Source organism: Barbus barbus (assembly GCF_936440315.1).
Source record: "Barbus barbus genome assembly, chromosome: 42".
In the NCBI taxonomy this organism is placed as follows: domain Eukaryota; kingdom Metazoa; phylum Chordata; class Actinopteri; order Cypriniformes; family Cyprinidae; genus Barbus; species Barbus barbus.
This window is the reverse complement of record NC_136720.1, coordinates 5,119,287-5,139,161: the sequence shown is the minus strand read 5'-3', so window position 1 is coordinate 5,139,161 and position 19,875 is coordinate 5,119,287. Positions and strand designations below refer to the sequence as shown.

Here is a 19,875-nt window from a genome sequence, read left to right as displayed (position 1 = left end):
TCTCTTGATGTCAGAAATGAGTGCTTCATGAAGTAGTAATGTTTTTCTGATTCTGCTGTTCACAGGACAGTTCTTCACCAGTTCACGGACTTTGGATCTTGGAGAATCATTTTGTTTTGCTGATCGCTGAAGCCTCTTTTTGTACTTTTCTTTAAGTTTCCTCTCCTTTGTGAGTGCATGTTGGAGTTGTGCTATCTCTTTGTGCAGTTTGTATCTTGCTCTTCGGGATTGTTTCTTTCCCTCCAAATAATTAATAAATAATTCCCAAAACTACAGCCAACATTTAAAATCTCACATGGACAAACCCCTATATACACTTACAGATACAGTATACACTTACTCTCTTCTAACACACACTAACTTACACTCAACTTCATCTAATCTAAATTAACTCCTTACAGCTGACCTCGAGGACCCAGATCTAGGTTGCTCTGCATTTTGATCATCCGGACTTTGTGGAGGGGTATCGCTATTCCTCAAAGCTTCCCTCTTCTTCTGTCTTTTTTTTAGCATCCCTCCACATCTTTCGCTTATGTCGTTTAGCTCTGTCACCCAGATTGCTTATTTTTTTCTTTTTCCCTATCTCTGTGTCCCTTTTCCACCTTTCACGCTCACTCCTGAGATATATTTCCCTTCTCTCTGCGTCTGCATCCCTTCTTGCTCTGTACTGTCTTTGCCTCTCTGCTGCTGTTTTTGCCATTGGGATGTCTGAAAATATTGAACATAAAATACCATAATTGATTATTTCTGACAGTTCACATTACAATACAACAAGTCTACAATTGAGTAATCTACTAAGAAGTGTCAAACTTTCAACCCTGTCACAACGATTCAACCCTGTTATAATAAAAAATGCGACGGGGTTGAAGTTTTTGGCTAACAGTAGCTAAAACAGTTAGCTTAGCTAAGACAGTAGCACCACATGGCATTTAGGACATCATAAAATTTTAATGTTTTGCAAAACTATTATTTAATTCTTCTTAAACCGTTGTTTACTATCATTTAGTCATATAACAGAGTTGAAATGTTGAGCCTGACAATCTTAATCTGACAGTGAAAAACATGAAATATAGGTAAGAAAAGATACTGACACTTGCCTTTCTTTGCAGCATGTTCTTCAAGAGACTTGTGTGATGTCACTGCCTGGATGTGATGCCACAGGGATTGATCCATTATTTTTATAGGGGGGTAAATAGTATGGCGTGACGGGGTTGAAAACAAACTGGAGGACGTGTATAAATATTGCAATTTCATATATAATTAATGCATTTTTATATATATATGTATATTTTAGTTAAAGTAGACCAACATATGATTATATTAGCAGCAACATTTTGGTATAAATTGCACTTTTTATTTGTTTGATATTCAATGAAAATGTAATGATGGTTAGTGAGGACATGCAAACATGCTTGTTGTCTACTACTTAGGCAACCCATTATATTTAAATTAAAATAAAAAAAGCAATTGTGTTGCATTATAATGCAAAGGCACCTGGTTCTATTAATTGAAAGCGTTAAAATGCATTTTGTGATTTCCTTCAATTGAAAATCTTTGAAGTAAGTTTGGGGGACTTGAAGGGCACCCAATTCAGAGAATCACCCTAATGCTCTTTTCCTTGAAAAAACAAAATTAAAATAAAAGACAAATTTGTTAACTGTGTTTTCATGAAAATTATGTTTGTAAATCAATTTCCAATAACTGAAATCTGAGAGCTTACTAGGTAACATATTATAATCACATTTTAGAACATATTACAAATTTTAATAATCTGGGGAAATGTAAATCACAATTCATTAACATTTACAAGAAATAGTTTGAATAATTTTAATAAAGGATTTTCATTCAGACGATCACAATCAACTGTTTATACTCACTGTCATGGACCTTTAATGAAATCCACTTTAACCAAATAAAGCTGAAATCTGATATATTGTCTTTATATTCTGAGATGGATTAAGATGAATACATTGACATAAGGATTGTGTTGCAGTTAATAAATTAAATTGATAAAGCTCTCTGCAACCTGGATGTTTTGGGCTTTTGATAGCTCTGCAATTTCATCACTTCAATTCATCCTCTACCGTATTAAACTTGTTTTCTAATGTGAAATTAATATGGTTTTAGCGAAAAAGACTTTTATTTTGGTCTGGTGATGTGACGTCATAAGGCTGCGCCGCGCGCCCTTGTCTGTGGTTCTGCTGAAGAAAGGTGTGTGCTTTTTAACTATTTAAAGTGTTTCAATCAACTGAATTGTATATAAAACATTGAAATTAATTATTAACTAGAGTAACACTGCTTTATCTAGTGATATTAATGAAGGGTAGGCTATTTTATGCGTTTCATGAATCAGTTTATTTTGAAACTCAGTCAATTGCACAATTATTAATTGTTTTGACTCGAGAACAACAAACATACATGTGTAATGACAACTTTTAACTGCAAATGTTTTCATGAAAATGAAATATAACCTACAAATCAGTAAATACCAAATAATACAACATTAATACATTTCATTAAATTGAATGCTAGTTGTTGTTGTTGGTCACATCAGGTCATTTACTGTAACTGATTCCTTTAGTAGTGTGCAGAGAGATTTAGTTTGCTTTTCTTACGGCTTTTGAAAATGCAGTTTGTATTTGATTTTTCTTTCTGTTTGTTCTCGTCTTAAACACAGATAACCCCAAGAGATCCACGAGACACTGTTATAAAGATGGAGTTTATTAAAGAGGAGAGTGAAGACATTGAAGAAACATTCAATGTTAAACATGAAGATGCTGAGGAACAAACAAAGATATCATTTATTAAAGAGGAGAGTGAAGAGATGAAGATTGAAGAGACATTCAGAGTCAAACATGAAGATACTGAGGAACAAACAGGTTGGTTTTATTATCAAAGCTGAACTCACTTATTTGAATTCTACAGAAAAGGAATTATATTTTTGAAGAATGTCATGAGTGTTGTAATAAAATGAGAGAATGAGCTTTATTGGCCAGGTATGTTTACACACACGAGGAATTTGTTATAGCGACAGAAGCTCCACAGTGCAGCAGAGAGACAGATAACAAAATAATATACAATACAAATAGGCAATGTACAAAATAGCAAAACACAATATATAATAGACAATTATGCATGTACAGGTCTGATATGTGCAAATTTTGAAATGGGGAAAAAAAAGTATGTGTGGTGATTAAATAATGTATAATAGTGTTGTGTGTTCCACGTTTAGTGTCGAGTGTCCATGAGATGGATTGCCTGAAGGAAGAAAGTCATTCTGGCTGACAGAGCTCTGTAGTGTCGACCAGACGGTAACAGTTCAAAGAGGGAGTGTGCTGGATTTGAGGGATCCAGAGTGATTTTACCAGCCCTTTTGCTCACTTTGGATTAGAGGTCTTCTCGGGTCCTAAAATCCGTACCCGAACCGACCCAAATAACTTCTTACCCGAACCCGACGTGCATAATTTTTTTAAAAAGATAAACCCGACCCGAATGAAATTAGACCCAAGTCCAGGCCAACCCGACCGCATTGACGTATGCACAGCCTGCACCCCCGCATCGGTCCGGAAAAATCCCGGGATCCTGCTGACTGATTTGGTCGCTGCTCCGTTACTTTCATTCAGTTTATTTACTTATTTATTAGCCTATTACTTTATATCTTTGCCTGCCTGATGAATACATGTTATTTCTGAGTTTGGCTTTCAATTGTAACTAGTGGATTTGAAATATAAACGTGATAGTTTCATAAAAATTTAATCGATAGGTTAATAAGTCATGGATTTGCTTGTCTGCAACGTTATTTACCTGATCTCTGGTGAAGGGCTTCTGCACACAAAAAAGAAAAGCCTTGCATTGACACGTAGCGTAAAGAAGTGAGTGGATCTCTTATCTATAAGATGGATTTCTGAGGTTACAAACTTATAATTTATGTAGTGCTGTCAAAATTAGCGCGTTAACGCAGGTGATTAATTTTTTCAGTTTAACGCGTTAAAAATATTTAACGGCGTTAACACAGGGGCGGGGCTAGTGTTGGCCACCCCACTCACAACTGCTGCCTCTGTCTCTTTTTTCTTGCTAATTTAGTCACAGAACGTCTTTACGAGCATTTCAAATAGGAGATGTTTCAGACGCGTGCTTCAACTTCACTTCAGCGTCAGGAGTGAGTCAAAGGAGCGCGGAAACTGTACTGTACTGAACAAAGGCGCTGCCGCACGCTGTAGCCTTTATCGTTTCATATCAAAGCGCGAAAGAAACGATGTGCATGCAATGTCGTGGTCAGTTAAGTCATGAAGGTGATTAAAACTGCCTTAAAACTGTGCTTGCGTGAAATATATGAGTCACATTTAAGAACATGTCTCTGAAATGGTTTTCAAAACTGTCCTGCACTTTCTCACTCATCTAACACACTCGTCAGATCATTAATAGAGACTTTAAGACCTGAAGTGGGTCAGAAAATGTAAAGTGAGTGTAAAGAGAGAAAACACGATGCGTGTCCGATCCGCCTCGGCAGCTCTTAAAGAAAAAGCAGCCAAAATAACCTATTAACCCAGCTGCTGTGATGTCTGTTCATCAAAGAACAAAAAAAAAAAGGAAATCAATAACTTTATAGCTTTAAGGACTCATCTGTATTTAATTTAGAATTTAGTGTTTGATAACTTTATTCAATTTCTGTATATTTCCTACTTGCTGAAGGGGATAGGTAGCTAAATATGACATTGGTTATACTGTGTTTATGAGAAAATTGTTTAAAGTTCACTTAAATAAGAAGTTATTTTTATTAGTCTAATAAATATTCAAATTGATGGCTTTCAATTATACTGTAATGTTGAATGGCAATAGTCAATGGTTAAATATCAGGGAAAAAAATATTATTTTATAGAGACATCAATATTGGTGTCAGTGATACTGGCCTTCATTCATTAAAAAGATGCCATTAATCAAATATAAAAAATATACCGTCTTTGTTGTTTCTACATTAATTTGAAGATTAAATGTGAAATTATTGCAATATAAAAGTAGATTTAAAAAGTTTAATGTTAGGTGGGATTAATCGCGATTAATTTCAGGAAAAAATTGTGATTAATTAGTTAATTTTTTTTAATCGATTGACAGCACTAAATTTATGTAATAAATACAAAAGAATTCGGGTCTAATCGGGTACATTTGGGAAAATCACATTTATTTTAATTACCTGAGACCCGAGGCTGCTAATACCGAACCCGACCTGTGTCCGAGGCACTTGTAGAAGTTTTGGACCCGAACCTGTTCGGGTCTCAGGTCGGACCTCGGGTTTTCGGATCCAAGTGGACCCGTGAAGACCTCTACTCTGGATGAGTACAGTTCTTGGAGAGTGGGGAGGGTTTTGTAGCAATGATTCGCTCAGCAGTCCGGACTACCCTCCGCATCTTCTGAGGTCAGATTTGGTAGCTGAGCTGAACCAGACAGTTATTGAAGTGCAGAGGACGGATTCAATGATGGCAGAGTAGAACGGTTTTAGCAGCTCCTGTGGCAGGTCCAACTTCCAACTTGTCCCGAAGTCCACGATCATCTCCACAGTTTTGAGCATGTTAAGCTCCAGGTTATTAAAGGTGCCATAGAATGAAAAACTGTCTTTACCCTGGCATATTTAAATAATAACAGTTCTGTACATGGAAATGACATACAGTGAGCCTCAAACACCATAGTTTCCTCCTTCATATGTAAATCTCGTGATTAAAAAAGACCACTGAAAAACAGGCGAATCAGAACATAACACCGACTGTGACGCAACAGTCGGGATCACTACGCCCCCAACATTTGCATAAACCCGCCCTTGTTCTAAGCCGCCGAACCATCAGAAGCTCTGCAGGTATTGTAAATAAACAAGCGCGGACAACAGCGAAAATAACAAAATAAATGTTATGTTCCAGGCCGTGCAGGGGGTGTGAAGTGCAGGGATGGGTTGGTGTCTGTATTCAGAAAGGCACAGAAAGCAAATAACGCGAGCCACTAAAGGGACATGGTTAGCTCCTTGCTAGCGGTAGCCTGTTACAGTACATAAGATTTCACTCTCAGTAAGGAGAGATGAGGATGATGGCGAATGACTTACAGATCCTGAGCACCACTGACAAGCATCTGATCTTGTGAAATGTGTGGTAAGTACTGTTGCTTCATAATGTAAACATAGTTTGTGTGATCGCGTCTCTTGAAAGTGAAACTATAACGCGATCGATGGATCGTTCAAAAGCAGTTTCAATGCCTCGCATATTAATAACGGCTCCCTGATGCCCGCGTTTTTAAGAGAACAATTTAAAATACTGTATCAATGCATTCTATGGCACCTTTAAGACTGCACCACAGAGTCTTTAGAGGTGCAGTCGTTGGTGTAGAGGGAGAAGAGCAGTGGGGAGAGAACGCAGCCCTGAGGACCTCCAGTGCTGATGGTGCGGGTGCTGGATGAGAATTTTCCCAGCCTCACTAGCTGCTGCCTGTCTGTCAGGAAGCTGTTGATCCACTGACAGATGGAGGTGGGGACGGAGAGCTGTGTCCGTTTATTCTGAAGGGTGTCCAGGATGATGGTGTTAAAAGCGCAGCTGAAGTCTACAAACAGGATCCTCACATAAGTCCCTGGTCTGTCCAGATGCTGCAGGATGAAGTGCAGTCCCATGTTGACTGCATCATCCACAGACCTGTTTGCTCTGTAGGCAAACTGCAGGGGGTCCAGTGGAGGCCTTCAGATAAGCCAAAACCAGTCTTTCAAATGATTTCATGGCCACGGATGTTAGAGCCACAGGCCTGTAGTCATTAAGTCCAATAATTTGGGGTTTCTTTGGGACGGGGATGATGGTGGAGCGTTTGAAGCATGAGGGGACTTCACACAGCTCCAGTGATTTGTTGAAGATCTGTGTGCACATGGGGGCCAGCTGGTCAGCAAAGGTTTTTTCCTCCTTTTGTTCTTTCTGAAGACCTGGCACACGTCATCTTCATTTATTTTCAATGCAGGTGTGGGGGAGAGGGGGGTTGCTGGAGGTGTTAATGGTTGCGTGGAGAGGTGTTCAGGGCGGGTGTGGGGTGTTTTTTCAAACCTACAGTAAAACTCATTGAAATCGTCTGCCAGTTGTTGATTCTCCAGAGTGCTGAGGGATGGTGTCTTGTATCGGGTGATGTCTTTCATACATTTCCACGCTGAAGCAGAATCACTGGAAGATAATTTGTTCCTTAGCTTGCTAGAATAATTCCTCTTTGCCACTCTGATCTCCTTTTCCAGTGTGTATTTGGCCTGTTTATACAAGACTTTATCCCCCTTTCTGTAAGCATCTTCTTTGGCCTGACAGATCTGTCTGAGTTTTGCAGTGAACCACGGTTTGTCGTTGTTGTAGGTTAAATGAGTCCTGGGGGCTGTTCCATAAAAGACGCTAAGAAAAGCGGGGATTAAAGTCCAAAACCTGACTTGAAATAACCTAACAAATCAATCGGGACTAAAGCGGTTCCATAAACGACAATTCAAGTTCACGCAATCTGACTAATGCTATCCAGGTTCAGTGAGTCAGGATAATGTGACGTACACGCTTATTCTGAAGCAGCCCTTAATGTCGATCATGGATCAAATCGATCCACCATAGCAAACAGCGAATATTTGTGCTGTTTAACGCATTTGAAACATTGTGTTTTCCTCAGTGCATAACTGATACGTCACAGGTATATTATTACATCTGTAAATGTCAGAAAGCCATGCAAATATATCCATTTAGCTGTCAGGAGTGGGCGGAGCTTATGCGAGAGAACGAGCGCTGCGGCGCGCATGCGCGCTACACAGACGGAGCAGAATAGAATACTAGAGCAAGAATTCTGAATAAAATATACATTCTGCTAAAATATTTTTTGTTGGACATTAAATGTGACCCATTGAATTTTACTACATATAAGTGTATTTTTATGATAGCAGCAACTGTTAATCACTAGCTCAAATGAGTTAAATGTGTGTTCCTCTTATCAGTTAAAATGTACTCTGATTTCTATTATAAATTTACATTTTTAATTCAGTGATTTTAACTTTTGATTGTGTTTTTATGCTTTAATGCTTTAAAGATCCATTTTAGATTGTAATGTTCTAATAACCATAAAAGGTACAGCTGTCATAAATTCAGAGAGAAAGGCTGCATGGCTAGAAACTTCTGATCAACTGCATGCACAAGTAGCAACTATGTTAAAACGTCATTTGCCTACATTTTGGGCACAATACATTAAATACAGTTGGTTGTAGCCTATTTTTTATTTATTTGATTATTTAAGGTGTATTTTCTGTATACTTTTATTTTTGGACCGATAATGAATTAAACTGACTGTATGTGAGAGAGTCAGTGGTAATATGGATGCGTTCCTATTGGTCAGCGTTAGAGGAGCTCAGCTTAGCCTGACAGTTAGCCTGCTCCGGACCAGGTTAGTTTCCCAGCATAAGTTGCCGGGGTAACTGAGTTTGAACTTTTTTAAGTTTGATTTATGAAACCGAATCTACCAAAAATAAGCCTGACTAACCGAAATAAGCCTGGCTTATACTCTAATCTTGGTTTATGGAACAGCCCCCTGGTAGGAATGCAAATATCCTCACAGAAACTAATATATGGTAGTCTCTGTGAGCTCGTCCAGATCGTTTGCAGCAGCTTCAAAAACAGTCCAATCAGTACGTTCGAAACAGGCTTGTAAAACCCGCTCTGTTTCATTAGTTAATCTTTTAACAGATCTTAATACAGGCTTAGCAGATTTAAGTTTTTGCTTGTAGGTCGGTATAAAATGAACCAAACAGTGATCAGATAGACATAAAGCTGCCTGTGGGACAGAGTGATATGCCTCTTTTATTGCTGCATAACAATGATCCAATATATTACTGTCTCTGGTGGGACATGTGATGTGCTGTCTGTATTTTGGCAGTTCGGGGTAGAGATTTGCTTTATTAAAGTCCCCGAGAATGATTAAAACAGAGTTTTGTTCTGTGTCTGTGATCTGATTAGCCAGTTTCTGTAAAGCTGACCTCGCGTTCGCTTGCGGAGGAATGTAGACACACGAGAATGAACGAGCAGAACTCCCGTTGCGAATAGAACGGCTTGCAGTTAATGAAGAGTGTTTCTAAGTCTGATCAGCACATCTTCTTTAACACAGTTGCATCTGTACACTTTTCATTGATGTAAAAGCATGTCCCGCTGCCGTGCAATTTCCCTATTGATTCCGCGTCCCGATCTACTCTGATCAACTGAAAGTTTGGTAGATGTAGCATGCTGTCCGGTATGGCGTCATTCAGCCAGGTTTCCGTGAAACACAGAGGAGCAGAGTTTGAAAAAAAACTTGTTTGTCCGGGAGAGTAGAAGTTCGTCCGTTTTGTTGGGTAGAGAGCGGAGATTCGCTAGATGGATGCTAGGCAACGGGGTTCTTAATCCCCGCTGACGAAGCTTCACGAACGCGCCGGCTCGCTTCCCCCGTCTGTGCGTCCTGTAGCGTCTAAACGGCTCCACTAACTACAATGTCCAGCAAAATGTCAGAGTAATCAAAATTTGGTAAAAGATTTTGTGGTGTGTTCTGCCGAATATTCAGCAGTTCATCCCTGGTAAAACTGATCGTGTTTGAGAAACAAAAAACAGGAAAAACTAACAAATACAGTAAAAACACTGAAGAGCCAAGCACTGTAGCTGCCATCTGCGGCGCCATCTTAGATCGATGTCTAAAAGTAAAATAAAAGTGATTTTATTTGACATGGAGCGGGTTGCCTCATGTGGACAAACATGTTGAGATCACATGACCCATTACCTTGAAACACACAAAAATCAAGGGTAACGTTAGTTCTGGCAGGTCACGTGAGTCAAGCTTGCATCAGCTGATTCTCAGCTGATCACGTCTACATATAGGAATATGACACCTATCACAGCATTCTTATAAAAGCTCTATTCACTATTATTCAGCAGCTTTATCCACTTTATTATGCGGAATTACCCTCCTCCATCCCCAACTCCTCCTTTTATCACAGTCAGGACCTGGCTTCTGACATTCCTGATGAATCAGACTCCCTAATCTTGAGTAATGTGTTGCACTAAATGTAATTAAGTACATTAATGATATCTGCTTTGTTCTGTTACCCTAGGGGGTTATTATTATTGCTGCTCTCCCTGCTCTCATCCATGCTAGGCTGCATGGATGGGCAGGGAGTTTTTGCCCAGAACAGAACCATATCGCCAAACAAAACTGTATGCTAAGTGTCTGTCGTTTGACAATAGACAATAGTCATTTGACATCTGACAGAACTAATATTATACAATAAACTGCTATTTTTTATCATCACATCGAATAATGGGAAGAGGTTTTGAGACTACATTTAACACCTCCTTTAATAGCTTAGTGCATTTAATGATCTGCATGATGTTGGTTTTGATGTTTGTTCTTTGTGCCATTAAAAATGGGCAGAGGCTATTTGCACTAAATGTAAACAGCATATTTTCTTAGCGATAGATGCTAAGTGCAAATAGTAATGGATTCTATTTACGCTGTCAAAATAGCAGGATTTTCTGCTATTTATTCTACTTATTGCAAATACCGGCAATTATCTGCACCTCAGTATTGTAGTACATTTATAAAACATTATGCAATAACTTGAGTATAAATTTCAATTCAAATTATTAAATGGATGCCACCTTATATTGGTACAATAAAGACCTCCCTACACGTATCCTAACCCTACCCGATTTTATATTTTGTTATTTTACCCTACTCGGTTTTGCTTTATTTTCAACTTTTTTTTAATTATTATTATTATTTATTTTTTTAAATAAATGCTTTTCTGATGTGATTTGAAAAGGGAGAAGAAAAAAAAAGTTTGCCTAAAGGCGGATTCGAACCCGGGTCGATCGCGTCAGAATGAGTAGGCATATTTCACACATTTTACCATCAGCGCCACAGGAGCTGACGACAGTTTACAGTCTTATGTAATGTTGACCAGTCCAATCACACACGTTGGTGGGTGGAGTTGGTGTAAAAAGACACTGTTAAAAATTGGGTTAATTTGGATTTTTCTTTTTTTGCATTAGACCTGAAGACACTGAAAGAGGAGAGTCAAGAACTCAATGAAAAGGAAAATAATGTTCAGCATGAGAAATATGATTTTGTGACTGGAGAAAAATCATTTAGTTGCACACATACTGGAAAGACTTCACGGAAAAGAGCTCAAAAGACAGCAAACAGAAGTTATTTCGCCTGCCAACAGTGTGGGAAAAGTTTCAACAGAAAAGGAAACCTTGAAGACCACATGAGAGTTCACACTGGAGAAAAGCCTTACATCTGCCAACAGTGTGAGAAAAGTTTCAACAAAAAGGGAAACCTTGAAGTCCACATGAGAGTTCACACTGGAGAAAAGCCTTTCACCTGCAAACAGTGTGGAAAGAGTTTCATTCAAAAATCAAAGCTTAGATACCATATGAGAGTTCACACTGGAAAGAAACCCTTTGTCTGCCAACAGTGTGGAAAGAGATTTACTGAAAAAGGAAACCTTAATCTTCACATGAGAATTCACTCTGGAGAGAAGCCTTTCACCTGCAAACTGTGTGGAAAGAGTTTCATTCAAAAAGTACACCTTAAAAACCACATGAAAATTCACACGGGAGAGAAACCTTTCACATGTTCTCAATGTGGAAAAAGTTTTACACATAAACATAACCTTGATCTCCACATGAGAATTCATACTGGAGAGAAACATTTCACCTGCCAACAGTGTGGAAAGAGCTTCAACAGAAAGGAATTCCTTGAAGTCCACATGAGAGTTCACACTGGAGAAAAGCCTTACACCTGCCAACAGTGTGGAAAGAGTTTCATTCGAAAAGGAAACCTTACATACCATCTGAGAGTTCACACTGGAGAGAAACCCTGTCTGCCAACAGTGTGGAAAGAGTAACTGAAAAAGAAGTATTCAGAGTCAAACATGAAGATACTAAGGATCAAACAGGTTGGTTTTCATTCTCAAAAGCTGAACTCACTCATTTGATCCTTATTAAAATGTCCACAGAATACAGAAAACTAGTGTTAATATTTTTCTGTTACTAAATGGGTGGAGATTTTTGGTGGCTGTTCTTTTGGCTTGTCCATTTTAAGGGCCCTATTATACAAAATACACTTTTACATGGTGTTTGGACAAATGTGTGTTGGCAATGTGTGAACACTAGGGCTGTGTATCACCAGCAAAGTCACAATACGATACGGGACTGCACTAAATTTCACCTCAGAAGAATTTAGTGAAGCAGCGGTTTATTAAACACTGCATACTATAGGGCCATTGCTAACTATAGACAGAGCAGGCAGTTGAACTCTGCATTATGAAGGGCCTCCATAACTGTATAATAGTACAATATAGGAAAATGTTTAATGTTTCGGAGTGTCTATTTACACTAAGTACAAATAGCCCGCCTTGTTGGCAAAGGCTATTTACACTAACTTCGTCCACCAACTTGATTGGGATAGAGAACACTGAAAAAAGACGCTTGTTTTACATCAGTTTCAGTGGCGTTGATGGTAAGGCGCATGCATTTTGACGCGGTCGACCACAGTTCAAACCCGCCTTTTGCCAAACTTTTTTTTTCTCCCTTTTCAAATCTCATATCGCATTGGAAATGCATTTATTTTAAATAAAAATGAAATAATCAAAAAGTTGAATATAAAGTATCAGGTAGGGTTAGGGTAGGTGTAGGGAGGGCTTTGTCCCAATAAGGTGACATCCATTTAATAATTTGAATTAAAACCATAATTTACACTCAATACATTACTGCGTACTGTTTTATAATGTACTACTATACTGAGGTGCAGATAATTGCCACTATTTGCAATTAGTAGTATATAAATAGAAGAAACTCTTGCTATTTTAACAGTGTAAACAGAATCTATAGATATTTGCACTTAGCAGTATCTTTTAACAATATGCTATTTTCACAGTTTAAATTAGAGGTCGACCGATTAATCGGCCGATTTTTGGCATTTTTAAATGAATCTGCATCGGCCGATTGCGCTGCAAATTAGGCCGATTAATATACAGGCGCGTCTGCAAGCAACACGTGATGCTGCGTCGTGCGGCAAGCAGATTGCCATTCCACTGGCACAACAGATAACCCTGTGATGTCCCCCTCTGCCTGTTAACGTTTTGAAGAGAGAACTACCTGGTAGGGCTGTGCAATTAATCGAAATCGAATCGCAATCACGATTTGAGACGTTGCGATTTGCTATTTTGCAAAGCCTGCGATGTGGACGCGATATTACTCTGTTCCAGAGCATATGCACGACTGCCAGCCTTGAGTGACAGTCTTGCTAACCAACAGAGTGAGCGCACCTTCTCCCCGATCAGCACTGCTCTAGCCAACTGCGTAAACACCCACCGTTTAAAAAGGGTCAGATCGAAAGTTAGGCAAATTAAAACTATATATATATATATATATATATATATATATATATATATATATATATATATATATATATATATATATTAGTGCTGTCAATCGATTTAAAAAAATTAACTAATTAATCAAAAATTTTTCCTGAAATTAATCGCGATTAATCCCACCTAACATTAAACTTTTTAAATCTACTTTTATATTGCAATTTCACATTTAATCTTCAAATTAATGTAGAAACAGCATAAAGACGGTATATTTTTAATATTTGATTAATGGCATCTTTTTAATGAATGAAGGCCAGTATCACTGACACCAATATTGATGTCTCTATAAAATAATTATTTTTTCCCTAATATTTAACCAATGACTATTGCCATTCAACATTACAGTATAATTGAGAGCCATCAATTTTAATATGTATTAGACTTTAATAAAAATAACTTCTAATTTAAGTGAACTTCAAACAATTTTCTCATAAACACAGTATAACCAATGTCATATTTAGCTACCTATACCCTTCAGCAAGTAGGAAATATACAGAAATTGAATAAAGTTATCAAACACTAAATTCTAAATTAAATACAGATGAGTCCTTAAAGCTATAAAGTTATTGATTTCCTTTTTTTTTTGTTCTTTGATGAACAGACATCACAGCAGCTGGGTTAATAGGTTATTTTGGCTGCTTTTTCTTTAAGAGCTGCCGAGGCGGATCGGACACGCATCGTGTTTTCTCTCTTTACACTCACTTTACATTTTCTGACCCACTTCAGGTCTTAAAGTCTCTATTAATGATCTGACGAGTGTGTTAGATGAGTGAGAAAGTGCAGGACAGTTTTGAAAACCATTTCAGAGACATGTTCTTAAATGTGACTCATATATTTCACGCAAGCACAGTTTTAAGGCAGTTTTAATCACCTTCATGACTTGACTGACCACGACATTGCATGCACATCGTTTCTTTCGCGCTTTGATATGAAATGATAAAGGCTACAGCGTGCGGCAGCGCCTTTGTTCAGTACAGTAGTTTCCGCGCTCCTTTGACTCACGCCTGACGCTGAAGTGAAGTTGAAGCACGCGTCTGAAACATCTCCTATTTGAAATGCTCCTAAAGACGTTCTGTGACTAAATTAGCAAGAAAAAAAAGACAGAGGCAGCAGTTGTGAGTGGGGTGGCCAACACTAGCCCCGCCCCTGTGTTAACGCCGTTAAATATTTTTAACGCGCTAATTTTAATGCATGTTCGCTAATTCAGAAGACCGTGTACACAGCCCGTGTCTCTGAATGCTTCTCATACTCGCTCCGCTCTGCCCCACGCTGCGCGTCTCACGGACGAGCCGTTTACACGCAGCCTGTCTCGTAATGCTCTTTTATACTCGCGGTCTCGCGTCCGGTTCTGCTCCGGAAGTCTCTTACGAGCGCATCTGGCAATATATACGAGGCCTGACGCACGCGCGCAAACTGTGTCAACTCGCGCCTGGCTCCGTGTTTAAAACGAATGTAAATTAAGTCTTTAACTGTTTGTTAATTTCACTTGAATGAAATGAAACATTCAGCACATTTTCCATTTGTTTTTAAAATCCCAAAATACTTAATGAATAAATCAGCCCGTGTAACATGTAATACTTTAATAATTGATTAAAGAAATAGTTAGAAAATCTTTTCTGCGAAATTCAGTAATTCTGTGAAGTACTGGTGTATCTCAATAAATTAGAATGTCGTGAAAAAGTTCATTTATTTCAGTAATTCAACTCAAATTGTGAAACTCGTGTATTAAATAAATTTAATGCACACAGACTGAAGTAGTTTAAGTTTTTGGTTCTTTTAATTGTGATGATTTAGGCTCATATTTAACAAAAACCCACCAATTCACTCTCAACAAATTAGAATACTCCATAAGACCAAAACTATATATGGTTGAAGTGACAATAAAGCCTACTTGAACTTGAACCTAGTGTTCCAGAGATAACAACTTTTGCAAAAACGCTTATAACTTTTGAAAAAAATACTCAAAATTGTTATTTTTATATCCTTTTATTCCCTGGATTATGCTGATTCTGACGATATCTCGTTTGTCATTTTCCATGAATGGGCCTGTCCGCCATACTTAAGTAAATGAAAAACAGTTTTCCGGCTAATCCTCCAACAAATTTTGTCCACAAGTGAATCAGATGATCTTTGGACTGAGCCACACCTGACTGAATGGATTTTTTTTTAAATTCGCTACCGATCTTGAGAAATACCTCTCAGTAAGAAGACTGTGCCTTTGCTTGTAGACATGCTAGTTAGCTTAGCATGCTATCTGAAACCTCTGCAGCCTGGTGAATGTGCATGAGCATCTATCCAAAACTCCTCATGTCATGGGTTTGAAACTCAAGTGTGACACATGCCCAGACTGCAAGAGGTACTGTAGCGAGAAATGATGCAGAAGTTGGTTCTGTTTCAGGCACTGAGCTTTTCCAAGTATGATTTTATCTGAAGATGTTAACTGCAGCAGCAGTGTGAACCCCATGTTCCCTGTGATGCAAACAAGATGGACGACAAGCACTTGATCTGGAGACTGTGGGTTTGATTCCCATGTGGTGCAACTTTATAAAATTGTGTGTAATTTTGTGTTGTTTTGATTACTTTATCCGGCTCAGCATTGCACTAATCTTTCTTCCTCTTGCATTAGAATGACGTTTTTTCATGTATTCATTCTCATCTTTTGTTCATTTTGAGATCATTCTCATAGGAACTTCTGTACCTATCTTTTTTGTGTACATTTTATTTCTCCTCTTTGTGCTCAACCAGCACTTGTGCTTTGAAAACAGCAGCAGGTAGATTTATGCTTTCAGTTTGAATAGAAATCTTATACAGTATGTCGATCTAAAATGGTTGACAGCTGTTAATGCACAATTACCATGTTGGTACGCAAATGCGCACTCTGAATTCATTTACAAGGTGCATTTTTTATTTTGGTCATGCATGCGGACCACTTACGTGCACCCCTGTTTATAAACAATGAGACCAGGTTTCGCTTTAATGCAGCATTAAGTCACTGATGTAAATAAAAAAAGAAACCGAGAAAGAGTGAGAAATCACCCACTGTTCTGTTCTTCTTGCTGATTAACTTTTGTAGCTTTCTTTTATATTCAAAGTTTATACATTTACAAATTATACTCTGTGAATATTGTTTTAAATTCACTATTTTTAAAAAGCCTAATGTTAAAAATCATGGTTTTCAATGACACTTTAATGCTGAATGGCTAAATTTGAAGGGAAAATGCGTTTCATAAAGACACCAGTTGCTGTATTTGTATCAATGATACTGGCCTTCACTAAAGGGGACATATAATGCTACGTGCTCTTTTACAAGTTGTTTTAACTGAAATGTGTGTTGGCAGTGTGTGTACACAACCACCCTATAATGAGATATATTTTTAAAATCTACTAAAATCTTTACCCCTTTCTCAAATCGAGCCTATCTGAAGATGCCTGTCTGTGTGACTTCACACGGACGAAGGCCCTCCCACGATAGTTTGATTGACAGTAGCATTTTAGCACAGACTGCACTGGTGTCTTACCTCAGACCGGCCCTGAGTGAGCTGTCATCAGTTGTTTCACCGCCAGAGCAGATGAAGACAAGAATGACTCCTAAGCGATTGAGGTGTTTTGTTGTTGGATGTAATAATGAATACAGCAGTCGTCATTTACTCCCATCATCTGAGCCGTTGAAGAGGATTACGTTTGGTTCTGAAGGGAATGTGCCCTCGATCTACCTAAATGTTCGCGAGAATCATTCATGATCCAGCTTCTCCAACAGAAGCAGCGAGTACAAGATTTTTAAAATAAATCTTGCAAATAGCCTTTCCTAATAATGTGCTAATTAGCAAGTTTCACGATGAATGTGGCTAAAGTAAATGTCGGAAGAGAGGGGCGGGGTCAGCAGAGCTCATTAACATTTAAGGAGAACGACACAATACGGCTTGCTCTGAAAAGAGTTGTTTTTGACAGGTTTAAAAAGGTGTTATTTACACTACCAATGAGAAATTTGAACTAAACTGTTACAGATTTTCATTAAGACTCTAAAGAATATCAACTTGTGGAAAATGGGCATCATATGACCCCTTTAAAATATGTTTAAATGGCATATTTTTACCTAGTAGCCTTTTTTTAAATACACAATCTTTATTTCTACATTATTTTGTGAAATATGACAATGTTAATATACTATTTAAATAGGCAATTCATTTCTGAAAATAATGACAGCACTACTGTCAATTGGATGCCTGTTGCTTTGTGCCATTAAACTTGTATTTGTCTCGTATCTCAGACCTGATGGCGCTGAAAGAGTCAAGAATTGAATGAAACAGATGAGAAAGATCAAAATGAGAAACGGCATGCTTTCAAACCTGGAGAAAAATTGATTGATTGCTCACAGAATGAAAAGAATTCAACGCCGAGAAAAAAAAAAAAAAAAAAACTACAACCCTCAATTGCCACATGAGAATTCATACTGGAAAGAGACCTTACACCTGCCAACAGTGTGGAGACATTTTCAATCGAAAAGAAGCCACATGAGAGAGAAACCTTTCACCTGCAAACTGTGTGGGAAGAGCTTCACACATCAAGAAAACTTTGACTCGCATGAGAATTCACACTGGAGAGAGGCCGTTCATATGGGTTCAGTGTGGAAAGAGTTTTATATATAAAGAAAGCCTTAATTATCACATGAGGATTCATTCAAGAGAAAACCATTTTAAATATCATTGCACTGTTTCACAGACACATCACCTTAAGAATCATGTTAAAATTCACATCAGAGACAAGCCTTTTATGTGCCATCACTAATAAACAATGCAAACCTTGAGAATCACATAAGAGCTCACACAGGAGAGAAACCTTTCACCTGCCCTCAGCGTGGAAAGAGCTTCACAGTACAAAGGAACCTATAGATTCATAAGAGTTCACACAGGAGAGATTCACATATGTGAGTTTAAGGCGACCGTTATTTTAGAACGTTTCCCCTTACTGTCTCCATGGCGACGCGTCATGATTGTCACGTGACACACTGCGACCACAATAACACGGTATGACAGATGGATTGCTTTTATTTCGTTTTCCTTTTTTATTTAATATATTCACAAACTTGCTTATGTCATGGACAATCTGATATTCCAATTCACAAATGTGTGTAAATGAGTGTGTTTTGTTGTTTAAACACCTTTATAAATGATCTTGATTTGTAACGTGAGACGGGCGCCGCCATGTTTGTTCACGCCACAGGTTCAGAGAGTCCTGTCAGTCGGATTTACATCAAATTCATCAGTTTCTCCCGAAATACATGTAAGTGGCCGGTGAACTGGGTGAAGAAAAGAGTGAACCTTACAGTTACTTGCACTGTGTGTATCTGATATGAATAAAACACATCGGCAAATTAAATTTGAATGGATTGTTATTGTTGCTTCCATAGACAGCTGTGTGTGATGTACAAGCTCTAAATGTACTGTTTTACTAGTACTTGTGTATTTAAATGTCTGAAACCCAAAATATGCATTATGTGGTTAAGAACACTGCATAGTTGTGATAATATGACAATTACAGTGCACGTCTCTCTGGCTTAGTGCCAGGTGCGCGAAACCACAGTTTGAATTTGGCAGCTATGCCACGTCTCCAAACGTTCTACATCCCATATGTGGGACTGTACCGCTCCAAAGATAATCCCAGATGTTGTGTTAGCACGTTTTATTGCAGTGAACCATTTTAGTCGTCGATCGGGATCCTAGGAATACGATAAAATGATTCCCTCTTTGCTTTATGGGAAAATCGCCTGTGTGTGTATATAGAAAAATGCATATTTTCAATTAAAGATAACATAGATTTAATATGGGCTGTTTTTGGTGCTCTACACTTTTTTTTATTGGTCATTTTGTGTGTTTTACCAGTAAGATAGGCTATAAGGTTAACCCTCTGGGGTTCTTCATTTATGGGTCACACTCAGGACCTTCGGGTCAAAAATGACCCGGAGGGCGGGATTCAGGTATACTTTTTTTCAGTAAAATCAATCAAATGTATTTTTGTGCAATAATATTTTTTCTTTCTTTTATTGGTGTTTTGAGAGGATTTTATGATTAGAATGAATATTTATGCAATAATTATGATCCATTTTTTCCCATTGAATATAATAGAAAATTTATATATGTAATTTTTTTTTTTTTTTAATGCTGTATTTTATTTTAAAGTACAGCCAAGGCCTATAGAAAACTATTTTTGAAATTAGATTGGTGCCATCTGGTGGACAAATTAATCATTTTTATCATGCAATAGCACATTTTTACCACTACAGAGAATTTACAGCTCTCTGTAGAAAGGCTTGTGAATTCTAGTGATTTTTGCACATATTTGCCTATTTATTTCAGGTTGTGGATTTTAATATATAATCACAGATTCTCAAAGACTATTCAAGTGCCAGTTTTACTTTATAATACAGTCAAACCTGAACA

At 37.9% G+C, this 19,875-nt stretch overlaps 1 protein-coding gene across 1 annotated transcript; it reads left to right on the top strand.

Annotated features, from left to right (window-relative positions):
* Positions 1–2,151: 2,151 nt before the first annotated feature.
* On the top strand, positions 2,152–18,811 carry LOC306861352 (uncharacterized protein). Its single transcript, XM_079403570.1, has 4 exons — positions 2,152–2,211; positions 2,678–2,879; positions 11,049–11,959; positions 17,706–18,811. The coding sequence occupies exons 2-3, from the start codon at positions 2,714–2,716 to the stop codon at positions 11,906–11,908; spliced, it is 1,026 nt and encodes a 341-aa protein (XP_079259696.1). The 5' UTR covers positions 2,152–2,211; positions 2,678–2,713; the 3' UTR covers positions 11,909–11,959; positions 17,706–18,811.
* The last annotated feature ends 1,064 nt before the right edge of the window (positions 18,812–19,875 follow it).